Genomic DNA, 14918 nt, shown 5'->3' with positions numbered 1-14918 from the left:
ATACATCACGATTTATTATATCGTTGGAAATTACAAAACTAGTTTTCAACACGGCATTACATTGTTAAATGAATGTTTTAAAGTAATAGGCAATTTCGTTGAGATGATATTTTTAATGTTAACTTAATTTCTCATCGTTCGTATATATTTTTAGCACGGATTTCAATTATAAACATATTATACGTTTCGTCTGATTTTATATGCATTCAGTTTTAATACTCGCCAGATTGAATGATAAGATATATAAACATATTCTGCTGTATTATGATTTTTTTATTTTTTTTATTTTTTATTTTATTTAATGGTCTACCAATTTGTAATAATATGTATATAAATCGTCATGTTAGGATGTAGATCCAGTTACAGGCAAACACAGCTTCATTATTTTAAGTCTAAATATTTGAAGGTGAGAGATTAATAATTATAGGTTAAGTTAAGAGAATCATTTTTTAGGTTAAGTTAGGAGCTTTAAAATGTTTGACTAATTTTCTTGTTTGATAAAAAACGTTATGATCCCGAAAGATTCTCGGCAACAAGTTATTGTATTGAAGCCCAAGTTGGTTCTATACCCCATGATATACAATGGCTTAAAGTTAACAATCCTAGAGCTACGCCTTGGAAAAACAAAACCAATCCGAGACAACAGTCGTGGACAGTCCAATAGGCCTCTAGAAGTCTTGTACAACAAGATTTGTTTATATAATATAATTGTGTTGGTACCATTAAAAATAAAATAAAATAAAAATCATTTATTTCTATAATCTTAAGTACAAATCATCACCGAGTCTTCCCAGTAAGTAGTCAGAGACACTTGTATTGGGAATGACTCGCTACCTCCCTTACGGACGACTAAGACTATAGTACACTTAGCATTTTAACATTTTAAACTTTAAAATTAAACTAAGTGTAAGTGTTCTGTGTGAGTGTGTGTGTGTGTATGTGTGACTGTATATGTGTGTGTGTGTGTGTGTGTGTGAATACACAGTCTTATCTATGATTTTTAAGTAAAGCTAAGTAGAGGATCATTGTACGTCGTATGACTTGTGACCAATAGCAGCGGTAGTGAAAAAATATATTATAAACTGATTTTGGCAATAAGGTTTTCAACCTCCACAAAAGTGAGAGATTGCAACCATCTAGTTAATCTTCCTTTGCATATATAACTTTGCATAGGGTATATATTAAGTATTTTGTTGACTCTGTTATACACGTAGGCGGACTGGGCAATATATTGTCTTCTAGCAAAGGCTGTACGAATTTTGCATGAGGAAACTACAATATCCCTTCTTCTTCGACTGGTTGGTTTGACATAAGTTAGAGATTTGTGGCACTGTAAAACGAGATTTAGAATATAGAGTTTCCTCACCGATAGAAGACCACTAATTCTATAAAGAGATTCAGTTGGAAATCTTAAAGGCTTAGAGTACATGACTTTAATAAGAGATCTCTGCGCTCTCTCCAGATCAAGAAAATAAGTTTTGTTTGCACCTCCCCAAATCGACATTGACCATTAGTTTATTTTATTTAATTTTTATTTTCTAATTAGCCTTTAACATCTACTCCTGGGCGCAGGTCTCTTTCTCCACGTAGGGTCCATTAGTTTTAGTCGTATGTAAATATTACATTCCTAAACCTTTAGTATAAGGTGCGGTAGTAAAATTGAATTTGCAAAAAAATAATATATATCGTTTTTTAAGCATCGATTACTGGGTTACTGATGATATATCATGTATCAATTATAATATATGCAACAACTTTTTCGGATTTTATCGCGGTTAGTTAAGTTTTTTAAAAGCCCGACGTTTCGGATACTTTATAGTAGCCATGGTCACGGGAGGACTGAGGTGTAAGACGTCCTAATGTTTCAAAGTTATTCGAAACTACCCTATGATATATCAATATTTTTCTCTACACAGAAAGTACCAACTGAGTTTTAATCCGTGGTATACCATCAGTCTGCTTGGGATCTCATTAATTAAATGATAAAATCAAAAACCAAGCATAATATGCCACAGATTAACGAAGTCGGACAATGCCCCCTTTGTACTCTGTTGACTAATTGAGAAGCTTCCTTAGAGCTTTTAACATAAATACGGTCATTTTGTTTCTTAAAATATTGCTCAATTGTAAAAATCCTGTCATCCGTAAACCAATTTTTTCTGTGATCTCCCTTTGCGTACCGCTTAAGTAGTTGTTTTGATTTTACCACCCGTTTTTTTTATTATCAGTTAAGAAATGACCAACGCGTCTCTTATAGCCTATAAGAGATGCACTGGCAAGTCTTAAGTCATCTTTTAAAATACGCGACATGGTTCTAGGTGCTATCTTCATCTCCCGCGATAAAATATTTTGCTTTCGGACAGAATTTCTTCGAATTCTTTTCCTTACTGCTTTTATCGTCTTTTTCGTACGAACACTACGTGTACGGTAAGATCTTTTTCTGTCACAAACAGAGGAGTCTTATTGTAGGTACCTATCAATAGCCCGGTACACAAATATTTGACTAATACCAAGCGTATGGACAGTTTTAAAAAATTGTATTTGGTTCCATACCTACTTTGTGTAATGCAATCACAGCAATTCGGTTTTCTTTATCACCCCCAAACAATTTTAATATCACAAAATATTTTAAAATGTAGGTAATGGCGCGTGAGAAATGAGAAAACATAAATTGAAATGTAATGTATTGTTAATTTTTAATTGTAACAGTATGTATGGCCAGACTATATATTGTTAATTAAAGTAATAAATTTTGTCTTGCAGGCACGCATGGGCAATTAGTGATCGGTGGTAGCGGCAGGCGGTGATGCAGCGGGCCCACGCGGGCGGCGCCTCGCAGCCGCAGCCCTTCGCCCCGCGGCCGCACTACCGCTCGCAGTCTCACATCTATCCGGACATTGATGACCAAGTATATTAATACATTTTATTGTACACCATTAAATTATAAAAAAAATAAAAGTGCTATAATTCGAGGAAGATGTACAAAGGCGGTCTTATCGCTAGAAGAGCGATTGATTCCAGACAAATTTTGGGTATGGGACAAGACATAGAAAAAGCGTTTAATATCTCTACCCTCCGCGTTTCTCTATCTCTCTGTCCATCGCACATCTACACATACACATACGCTCACTTGTATCACAAGCACATATACACACATGGAACAACACTCACGGATAGCAAGGAAGCTAATAACGTTAATTTATAGTATACTAGTTGTACCCTGCGCGCGTTGCTACGCTCTTTTTAGTTCGTACCAACTCAGAAACCTTTGGCTCATGCACAACACTTTGCTGAATGACATGATCAAATGCATAGTTTTCGATTCTATAAAGGACATACAGACAAACATGCATTTATATGTATATATAGATAATAGGAAGTACCTCAGATATATTCAGATATCAATGCAGGCGAATCGTAATACATAGTCATATATAGCTTTATTAATACTTCCTTTCATTAACTAGATACACAAAATGTTCTTGTTTATTTATCAATACCACTTTGACAATCTGTACAACTCTGATATGATTTAAAAATATTTTAAAACAAATGTAACGTAAGTAAATGTAATCAAGTGTTACGTAAGTGGATGGCTAGTGAGGATATTTATAAAATTTGATACGAAATAAGGTAAATTTAGTATTAGCCACAGTTATTTGGTTTTTCCTTTTTAAATTGAACAAAATTACTAGAATCAAAGACACGCGGTAGTTACTGCGGCAACATGGATGTAAAGTAGTGCATCGATTTTGATTAATTATTAATGATAAACCTTGCTGAGGACTCTTCTTATCGATTTGGCAGACAACTGAGTGTTCTCGATGCGATTGTATTGCAGTTACTTATTTCACAGTGCTCAAACACTCTCTGTGAATTTAATCATTTTATTCTTATTTATTATTTAATTATTCGGTTCTATATTTAAATAAGTCATTTTTGTTAACAGATTCCAGCATCTGTGATCAGCAGTGTCGGGACTGTAAGTTTGTCTCAATCTACGACTAATCCGACACCGAATATCACAATGGCCAATCCGACCAATCTGGGCAATGCGAGCAGTAGCAATACCCAGGCCCCGGTGCAGCAGACGCCGACACAAGCGCCGGTACGAAATCTACCAAAAAAACGAAAATTTGACCCATCAGAATTAGAGGAAATAGAGCGGAACTGCATGAATAATATGCAGGAAAGAAACTGTATCAATGTCTCTGTTGCCGCTCCCGTGCCGGATTATACGCCGCCAACATACCAACCTCCAGTGCTCCAGCCATCGCCAATCGTCCAACGTTCGTCGCCACACGATCTAAAGCCATTCAACATCCACTATCCGAACATTGACTTGTCGGAATGGCGGGGACATCGAGTGTTGGCGAAACAGCGTGGGCTGTACATACCAGGGGTGATACGTCAAGCTGACGGGTGTAAAGTGATAGTGGAACTGGACGGACAGGAAAATGAACCAATCGAGTACAGTGATATATTCGGTGTTAACAAGTATGATGTGATCAGTGATGCGAGTCCTCAACTCAGCCACCTTTTGATTGACTCCGCGTGTGTTGTCAGGACTACTGACCCGAGCCGGGAGAGTGTTTTCGTTGAGGGACTCGTATTCGAAGTGTTGAATTCGCCTATTAGAATACGTGTTAAGGTAAGAATATTCTAAATCATGTTTATTTAATATATATTATTTTGCTACGAATTTATAGGAAAGTGATTGTAAAATAGTGATTAATTTTAGACTCGATTATCATTTAAAAAAAAATTAAATAATTGAACTAACATTTTGAGTTAAAAGCTGCAAGGCTATAGTACTGTCTAAGATGGGCTGTTCCCGATTTTAAGCAGGAAATATCCTACTGTGCCCTACCTCAATAGAAAATAAGTACGAAATAAATATGTTTATTTCTTCCTTACTTTCTTTCTTTAAATGTTTTGTCTTTAATCATTTAAAAAGAGTGAAAGAGTGAGAAAGGAGTAAACAAGGGTCGGGGTGAAATCTCAGTTGTAAGTTCCGTGGAGTTATATCTAATACGTATGTTGACGTTATAATAAATATTTAACTTTTACTAGAAATACAAGGAATGTTTTTATTATTTTTACGTAAATATCTGGTATTAAAAGTTTCGAATAAATATTTTGGTGGTGGAGGTCAAAAAACTTAATAGAGATTTTTTTTAGCGTCATGGAAACCTATTGGATTGTAAATATACGAGATGCTAAAAAGAAAAAAAAAAAGGTTATATGATGAATAGGTACTCGAGTGCTTCAGATATTAATAGTATATGCGCCCTATGTTTGTTTGAAAACGGAAAAATATTAATCTGCCGGTTTGCGTGGTGGGTGTGACAGTACGAAAGGATAGATTTTCAATTTCGAACCGTGAGATTAAGGAATTTTCTCCACGTAATTGTTAGATTTTGGGTCAATACGACGAGAAAATCAAGATGAAAGAGTCTGTATAGCAAAATAATCTGACGCGCACATGTTTTTATAACAATTGATTTTTTTACTAATCTGATCGGTTGCCCTAGACGTTCGACATTCCCCTTTATGTTATTCTGAGGCGCTCGAGTCCCTGGTAGCAAATTCCCGGTAGGCCTCTCCTACCATTTATTTTAGTGTGTAATATTCACACTACTAGTTACAAAGACGGACGAGGATAACAATAATCACGAGGACTTTTTGTCCTACGGTTTCTAAAACCCGGTTTCTATATTCAAAAAGCGGATATTTTTCTTATCAACCGTTAAATTTCAAAAGACACATTCTTTTAACTGTTCGTAAGCAAATCAAACCTTTGAAACTAGGAACCGGGTTTAAGTGTGTAATGTCATGTAGGTGACGGAGGGCGATGCACGCAAGGAGGTGTTGGAAGTGAAGCGCGCAGACATCCGGCTGCTGCAGCCGCCCTGGGCGGACGAGCTGGAGGACGCCGGCTCGCACGCCTCGCCCGCGCTCCCCCCGCACCTGCGCCTGCACCACGCGCCCGCCGTGCCCGTGCGTACTCCACACGTCACACTTACACACTCACATACTACACGGACGAGCTGGAGGACAATTAACTACTTTTATTTAATTAAAGTAAAAGGTTTCTTATTTTTAACCCTCTTAGAGCGTGTTCGAAATTTTCAAGTAGACTACAGCAAGAGGCTGCATATGCCTGGACCTGTATCGCCGCAATGAACAAACTACAACTTTTAGATTCTTACTTGCGAACAAAAATCAATACATATAAATGTAACGGATTACTGTCTGTACATCTAAGATATATGAGAATAATTGTGTTTGCTCGCAAACGAAAAAAAACCGACTTCAATTACATCGACGAGTAATACAACGTAGATCGACGACAAAATGCTCAAGTAACTGCGCGTTATCAAAGATGACTCAAAAAGTAGTTATCAGATCTCAATGAAATTTATATGTGACCACATGACAAACATCAGCTTTCGATTAAATTAAAAATTATTACAATCGGTACACCCAGTAAAAAGTTATTGCGGATTTTAAAGAGTTTCCCTCGATTTCTCTGAGATCCCACCATAAGATCCTGGTTTTCTTATCATGGTACCAAACTAGGGATATCTCCTTTCCAACAAAAAAAGAATTATCAAAATCGGTACACCCAGTAAAAAGTTATTGCGGATTTTCAAGAGTTTCCTTCGATTTCTCTGGGATCCCATCATCAGATCCTGGTTTCCATATCATGGTACTAAACTAGGTATATCCCCTTTCTAACAAAAAAAGAATTATTCAAATCGGTACATCCAGTAGAAAGTTATGCGGTATAATACAACGCAGGTCGACGAAAAAAGCGTCAAGTAAAAACGCATTATTAGATATAACTCGAAAAGTAGTTGTTACATCTCAAATAAATTTAAATGGGACCAATTGGCACACACCACCTTTCGATTAAAAGAAAATTTGTCGAAATCGCTCCACCCTGTCAAAAGTTCTGATGTAACATACATAAAAAAAAAAAAAAAAAAAAAAAAATACAGTCGAATTGAGAACCTCCTCCTTTTTTGGAAGTCGGTTAAAAAATATTATTGAAACCTTTACCAACACAAATAGCACTCACAATAATGATTGTCAGAATTTTTGTCTGTTTGTCTGTGCGTTTGTGCATGCTAGTCTCGGAAACAGCTTATTTGATTTAGATGTGGTTTTTACTAATATATTGTGGCTTAACATTATTTATTTATTACACGCTCAGCTTAAAATTTAGCGTTTGTTTCATGTCAATCGGTTCCTAAATAAAAAAGTTGTTGCCAATTTAAATAATCACGTTGAACATGTAAAGTCACTATTCCACGCGGACGAAGTTGTGAGCACAGCTAGTATCTTATAAATATTTACAGAACTTTTATTTGTATTGGATACCGTCATCTGTCAAATAGTATTATTCACAACCGGTGAAAAAGGCCCTCAATCTTAAAATTAAATCGACCAGTTGCCATCTCTTTTTCAAAGAGATTATGATCTCTTTACATAAAATTGATTTTCCTTAATCATAGCTAAGAACATCAAAACTATGTAAATAATTGTTTTTTTTTTTTAATCAACAAATGTTTACTTTTATATATTCTTTTTAAAGGAGTGCTTGATTGCAGATTCCATCAAAAAATAAAAAAAATAATTTCCACATATAACAGATAAAATTACTTCATTATTTTATTACTGCAAAAAAAAATACTATACACTTTGTTAAGAAAGTGTTACATATTCACGCTTAAAATTGAACGTGCTAGTTTGCGATATAGTTTGTGTTATCAATAAATCAATCGTTGCAAATTCTTCGGGCTAGTAATGAATGCATACATGATTTTATTACAAAGTTTTAATTGTAATAATATTTTATAATAGCATAGCAAATATCAATTTATGAAATATTTTTTATTCTGTTATATTTTCTGTATAAATAAAAATCGCTGAATTCGATGCTACGCGCAAAACTTGAAATCGACTGGGCGTCAAATTTATTCGGAATTTAAAATTAAGATAATTGCTCGGACAAAAGGAAAATTTAAAAAAATTCGAAATCATGTTGACCATTCGCAAGACAAGCCAATGTCTGTCGGGTCTGTTTGTAAAATATGTAGATAATTAGTAAAATATGCAAGCCATAAATTCATAGGTAGAATTTATCTTCCACTGTAAACGTTGGTTTTACCCTATTGCGGCCCAAAATATTTCTTTGACTTGCTATCCTGAATATGGCGAGAAAGTTTGACTATCATCAACATCATCATCATCACCATTCCAGCCTATTGCAGTCCACTGCTGGACATAGGCAAGTTCGCGCAAAAATGGCGTGAACTCATGTGTGTTGCCCATAGTCACCACGCTGGGCAGGCGGGTTGGTGACCGCAGGGCTTTGTTGCACCGAAGACGCTGCTGCCCGTCTTCGGCCTATGTGTTTCAAAGCCTGGTGCTTAGATGGTTATCCCGCCATCGGTCGGCTTCTTAAGGTCCAAGGTGGTAGTGGAACCTTGTTATCCCTTAGTCGCCTCTTACGACGCCCACGGGAAGAGAGGTGGCTATATTCTTTGGTACCTTAGCCACACAGCACTATCCCTATACTCAAATGGTCACTGAAATATAAATAAATAAACGCCTTACACAAACCTCCTCCACTAGGATTTACTCCGGGATTTAATTGTGAGGGTCCGGAAACACAATACACAAGCACAAACGCCCAGACCATGGCATACATCATAACCAAAACAAATGTATGCAGTGTGAGGAATCGAACCCGCAAACACTAGGCAACAGCCATTGTATTTTAGTGCTCTATGTACAAAAATCAAATTTTATTTGCAGTACTCCATGTGTGGTGACCACTTCGTGACGTCCTCCCCAATGCCAGGAGCACAGGTTGTGACGGTTGGCGCTCTGTCCAACGGTTCTCGACCTTTCGACGAATACGGCGAAAGTGATGATGATCTGCCCAGCGAAAACATTATGTTTCCTACAGACTCGTCTCATATGGGTAAGAAATTTTAAATTACGTTTTAGTAGAAGTTTCACATTTCAGTAGACATTCTTTAGCTAGTTGTAATGCTATTTTTTGGCGTTGCAGAAGTCTTTTATATGAATTACAATTATTAAAACAAATAATTTTTAGACTTTTCTATCAATAGATTTGTAAGCTGAAATTGAACAACAAAATTTGCATTATATATAAATCAGAAATTTTTAATTAACTTTTGGCTACGCTCAATCATCTCTGTTACCATTTTCATTAGCAATGAGCCAAAATTGTTATGCATAGTTCTTAGAACATTTCGAGTTTTTAAGTATTTGGCCTAAATGGAAATTGCATTGATTTTGCATTATAAATGTACTTGTTACTTTAGGCACTTTGTTAAATATGATTAATATTGAATTTTTATTATTTTTTGTCATGTATGTTTAGACTGCAACAACAGTAAACGTAGCAGTCTCCAGAGCCGAGGCAGTACGTCAAGCCTCATCGAAGGCAGCCTCACACCCAGATCTCAAGCCCCTACTCCTAGGTTTGTAATTGTTCAAACCTCTGATAATAATAGCTTTTATTGCATTAGTCTAGACTCTAGATGTTTTGATAGAAGAAAACCCAGGAGATGCATAACACAAGTGGCCAGTTTTTGTGTGCTAAATTTCTTTGTGCTTAAAATTCAATTCACATTAAGTAAAGAAAAAAAACTCAGGTTATTCTGTATGTTTAGGTCGTGTTTATTCGTCACTCCAAAATGAGGCAGTTTTTCAGCACTTTTCTAATTTTAAAAGAATGACTTTGATCAATATATTATTGGGCTACTTAGAGCTAGTTAGTAAAGTATTGTACTGTGAGAATATTTAATCTAGAAGGTTTTAACTGTGTGGTAGAAACTTTTGCGTGTTATGATTACAAAAATCATAAATTTTATTCATTTTTATTTATAAAATAATACGTAGTATTTATTTTATCAATATTTAACTTTGCATATCTCAAAACAGAGCATAATTATACTTGTACATTATGTAGTACAAAGTATGGTATAGCTAATCAGTCATTTCCGTACAATTTAATTAAGTATGGAGAGTTTTGAGACAAAAGGAAATGAGATCAAACTGGTCGTAAACTTAGGGCAGACAGTACAGTTGTTTTCGGTCATTTGTCAAATTTATAGTACCTACTGACAAGACATTTGATAATAATATCTAAGATTTTATTTTTTTGTGTTACCCACATTAGGAATTCTAAACATTTTTTGAATATCATATCAAAAATTGACCGCTCCAGCGGGGTTCGAACCCGCGCCTCCGACATACCGTGTCGGCGCTCTAGCCAATTAAGCTATGGAACGATGCACCCGCTCGAGCGAAATTTTCGATATGATAATTTTTAATTTCGGTTTAAGCGAACCGTGGCGCCGTCTATAGTGAGCTCTTTACAGAAACCCGTAACTATTCTAATGTGGGTAACACAAAAAAAAAAAATAAAATCTTAGATATTAAAAATAGCACGGTGTCGTCTCCTGTCAAAGATTTTCATTGTAATATGAAACTTTGAATAGTTACGGGTTTCTGTAAAGAGCTCACTATAGACGGCGCCACGGTTCGTTTAAACCGAAATTAAAAATTATCATATCGAAAATTTCGCTCGAGCGGGTGCATCGTTCCATAGCTTAATTGGCTAGAGCGCCGACACGGTATGTCGGAGGCGCGGGTTCGAACCCCGCTGGAGCGGTCAATTTTTGATATGATATTCAAAAAAAAAAAAAAAATATTTGATAATAAATTTTAAAAATGCCAAAATAAACTGTCAACTGACAGATCACGTAAAAACCTATCACGATATATTAGGCAAAGTATTGTAAATTTGTCACTTGTTGCGTATGCAGTGCGAGGTCACGCCGCACGCCTACACACAACTACATAAGCGCAATACATAAATAAATAGTACAATATTTACTAGTTCATACTTACACACACATAATATACACAATACACTTACACAACATGTATATCGATAGATAATACGTTTCTGATGTGGTCATAGCAACTGACTGATGCGCTAGCGGTCTCTGGTTCGATCCCTACACATGATAATTATTTGTATATATCAAACAGATGTTTGTCATGGTTTGAGCGCTTATGATTTTGTTGCTTGGGTTTGGACACCCGACACAGAATTCCTACTTTACTATATTCCTTTGACTTTGAGTCGTTTACTTATATAAATGAATATACATACAATGGTGGTATTATTATATTTGACAGATCTCAAGCGGCAACACCGCACAAGTACAAGAAAGGCGACGTAGTGTCGACACCAACCGGTATACGGAAGAAGTATAACGGTAAACAGTGGAGACGTCTCTGTTCCAAGGACGGCTGCACTAAGGAGAGTCAAAGGCGAGGATTCTGTTCGAGGCACCTCTCGCTGAGAGGCGTCACGAGGTCCTCCAACACTCCCCTGGCTCAAGGATCTGCTCATACACCACAACAGAGGTAATAGTAGCAACATTTTTACCACATAAACTAAAATTATGTTTGGTTTTTGGGGGTGGTTATCTAACTATGAGTCTATGGCCATGTATCTAATTATCTTTATGTTATACAATTGTGTTTACTCGCAAACAAAAAAAACTTACTTGAATCTTCATCGATAAGTAATACAAAGTAGGGAGTCAACTAAATATTCGGCTTAATACGCATTATTAAAGATAAGTCAGAAACTATTCGTCAAATCTCGATTAAATATAAACCACATGACAATCATTGATCATGATTTAAAAAATAACCATCAAAATCAATACAGCCAGTAAAAAGTTTTGAGGTGACAGCATTAAAAAATTTAAGTCGAATAGGAAACCTCCTTTTTTTGAAATAGGTAAAAATATTTGGCCGTCTCAATTAGGATATAAACGTTTTGGACAGCTCTTTCACTGACTGTTTTAAATTAAATTATGAAGAAAAGTTTTTGACCAATATTTAAAAATTTGTCACAAAATCTGTATCCTATGTCAATTTCTCTAATGTTTAATTCCAGAAGCAGCAGTAAGTCGCTGTCGTCGAGCGGTACTGGCGTGGAAGGCGATGAGACGTCCCGCGAGTCGGACACTACTCCGCCCAACTACCGCGTCACGGGTCGCTTCGACCCCGACGAGACCGAGGCTGCGAATATGCTTGGTAAGTTTACATAAAAATTGTCTTAAGCCTTCTGGATAGAAGGCGAATGGTAGTAAACGATTTTAACTCTTTTTAGAAAATTTTGACGTCATTACCTTTCTTTTATGCTTATAATTGTAAAATATATTACTTATTTACTTTATTAAACTCTTGGATTTAGGTATTTATAGTTTTAGATAAGCACGGCAGTGTTTTCTATATTAAAAAATAAAAAAGATTCGGCATTTCATGTTCGAAAATTAAATTGTTGTTGAATAAGTCTTAAGCTCGAATAAAGAGCGGAGCTCCTCACTGTGGCCGAGCAATTAGGTCTGGGTTAAGGTTCGGTTCCTATGCGGTCGAGCAGTGTAGTGGATTAAGCTCCGATTCATTTTTGCACGGAGAAAGAGGCCTACGCCCAGCAGTGGAACGTTACAGGCTGAATCGTATCGCTATATTGAGGGGCACGTAGCGGGTAATAGTCGCTCCGGCAGTTCTGTTGGTGTGTCGGACTACTTGCTATGGTAGCGATTGCGGCTCGCACGCGGCCGAAGTGGCTACGGGCAGGTGGAGCGAGTCAACGGGCGGTGGCCGCTCCGGTGTTCGATCTGTGGCGACATCTATCGCGCGATATACGAACGACTACAAACTACGTAATTAGAGAAAACTGACGTATGCTACATCGCGCTATCAGAGTTTTCAAAGTGATTAAGTATATATACAAGATCCCGACAACGACCGTCGGGGCGGTAGCCCGCCAGACACGACACCCGTCTGGTCGGAGGATCCTCCCTTTTCGATGGCGGACGTGATTCCTCATACCACGTTCCTCTCGCTACCAAAGATCTGCCGGTGTGTTGGACCGCGGCGACAGTGCGAAAGCGAGTCTCTTTAGCTAAGTCGCACTGAGGGTCAGGGTGCGCACTAACCGAGCCGGTGCCGCAGTGTCGCTGGGCAGCTCGCGCTCGGGCAGCCCGGGCGCGTCCCCGCTGGGCGGCTCGCCGGTGCTGCGCGGCAACGTGTTCGTGCCCATCGCGTCCCCGCAGCCGCCCTCCGCGCCGCGCGCGCCGCACGCGCACGCGCCGCCCGCGCCGCTCGCGCAGCACGCGCCCTACCACCACCTCATACGGTAACGCGCACGCGCATTGTAGCCTATTGTTATTTTAATTGTTGTACCTGTGCCATTTTTTTTTTATGTCACTAGGTCGGCAAACAAGCGTACGGCTCACCTGATGGTAAGCGATTACCGTAGCTTATAGACGCCTGCAACACCAGAAGCATCGCAAGCGCGTTGCCGACCCAATCAATCCCCAATCCCCCAGGAGCTCTGGTCACCTTACTCACCAACAGGAACATAATACTGCTTGAGAACAGTATTATTTTGCTGTGATCTTCTGTAAGGTCGAGGTACTACCCCAGTCGGGCTGCTCCATATTTTGAGCAGGAAATTACTGCTGTGCCCTACCTCAGTTAGGTTAGGTTAGTAGATAGGTAGGTAGGGCATTTCTGTTCTGTTGAAGGAAAAGGAGATAACCACGTATATTTGAACTTTACACCATAAACACTTAAACTGAAAGCAACTCGTGATTTGTCAGAAAATTGTTATTTTTTTTAATGTTCAATATATTTTAGTGATTTAACTTCTTTTTTTCATGAAACATATTAATATTTTGAACCGATAAGTGCAAAAATTTCATTTTTACTTTTTTTTGACTTATCTCAGTTTTCCTAAAGACCACATCTTTAAATTAAGAATTTAAAATAATGTGTTTTAATCACATTTTTTTCTTTCAATATGAAATTGTCACAAGTATTATAACATCTACTCCCTCTACTCGCTTATTAAGTTCATTCTTCCGAATGGTTAATATAAAAAATGCAGGTTATTCATATTTTGTCATATTTTATATAATTTATCTACTAGGCCCGAGCTAGTGCGGCCGGGTAGAGTCAGCTCCCCAGTCGGTGGGGTCGCCACAAGCGTCATAAGATTATCCCCCGCGCCTACCTATCATTACCAGGTATTTATGACAGTGGAACAAATACCAGCCAATAAACTATATAATGTACTAGGTAAAAGTAAGTTATAAATCTTTGTTTTACAGGGAGACAATCGGAACGGTTCGACAAACCTTCAATCGAGTCAGGCCAGCGTGATCGGTCTCCAAACCTCGAATCTTAACATCCAGAGCAATATTCAAACGAATTTGAACACGGTCACGACCATGCAGTCATCGCTCAACTTACCATCGAGCATTTCGATAATAAATAACGTAAACAACCAAGGCCTGCCGACTAGTATCGCAAATTCGATCAGAAATGTTAAAGTCGAAGATACTCCGCACAACTTAGTAGTACACAGGATTCCACCGAACGGTAACGATCTAGAGCATATCTACAGAAGCCAGCCGTTAAGACGGAACGGTTTACAGGAACCCTATAGACGGGAGACGGAAGTGTCACCACCGCTAAATAATCTTGAAAATTTTGGTAATAGACGAGTCTCGGAGTATGAGGATGAAGATCACTCGGTGCCTCAAAACGAACGGCCTTTAGAGCTCTCCGAGGCTCGATTGGATGATAGCAAGAGGATAGTGAAGCCCGCGCCTCTGCAAGCGCGACTCGTGTCCTTAGTGGACACGGATATGAAAGACGCCGTCAGGAGGTTCTACGTGATACCGCAGAACACGCTCGAGAAGAAAATCGTCTTGATAAAAAACGAACCAGCTGATGCTGTTCAAGTAAGCAAATGGATATAATTAATGTTTTTATATGGG

At 37.8% G+C, this 14918-nt stretch overlaps 1 protein-coding gene across 1 annotated transcript in view; it reads left to right on the top strand.

Moving 5' to 3' along the window:
* The window catches only part of LOC123663907, a 47672-nt gene that overhangs the window by 13711 nt on the left and 19043 nt on the right, over nucleotides 1-14918 (top strand). The window contains exons 2-11 of the mRNA XM_045598550.1: nucleotides 2764-2908; nucleotides 3950-4651; nucleotides 5842-5991; nucleotides 8827-8995; nucleotides 9422-9521; nucleotides 11251-11481; nucleotides 12023-12162; nucleotides 13087-13270; nucleotides 14066-14162; nucleotides 14247-14882. Of these exons, the coding sequence (XP_045454506.1) occupies nucleotides 2807-2908; nucleotides 3950-4651; nucleotides 5842-5991; nucleotides 8827-8995; nucleotides 9422-9521; nucleotides 11251-11481; nucleotides 12023-12162; nucleotides 13087-13270; nucleotides 14066-14162; nucleotides 14247-14882 (2511 nt within the window). The 5' untranslated portion in view covers nucleotides 2764-2806. The remainder of the gene's footprint in view (nucleotides 1-2763; nucleotides 2909-3949; nucleotides 4652-5841; nucleotides 5992-8826; nucleotides 8996-9421; nucleotides 9522-11250; nucleotides 11482-12022; nucleotides 12163-13086; nucleotides 13271-14065; nucleotides 14163-14246; nucleotides 14883-14918) is intronic.

Source organism: Melitaea cinxia, chromosome 21 (assembly GCF_905220565.1).
Source record: "Melitaea cinxia chromosome 21, ilMelCinx1.1, whole genome shotgun sequence".
Classification (NCBI taxonomy): domain Eukaryota; kingdom Metazoa; phylum Arthropoda; class Insecta; order Lepidoptera; family Nymphalidae; genus Melitaea; species Melitaea cinxia.
Note: the sequence above shows the minus strand (reverse complement) of the source record. Positions and strands in the feature narration are given on the sequence as shown.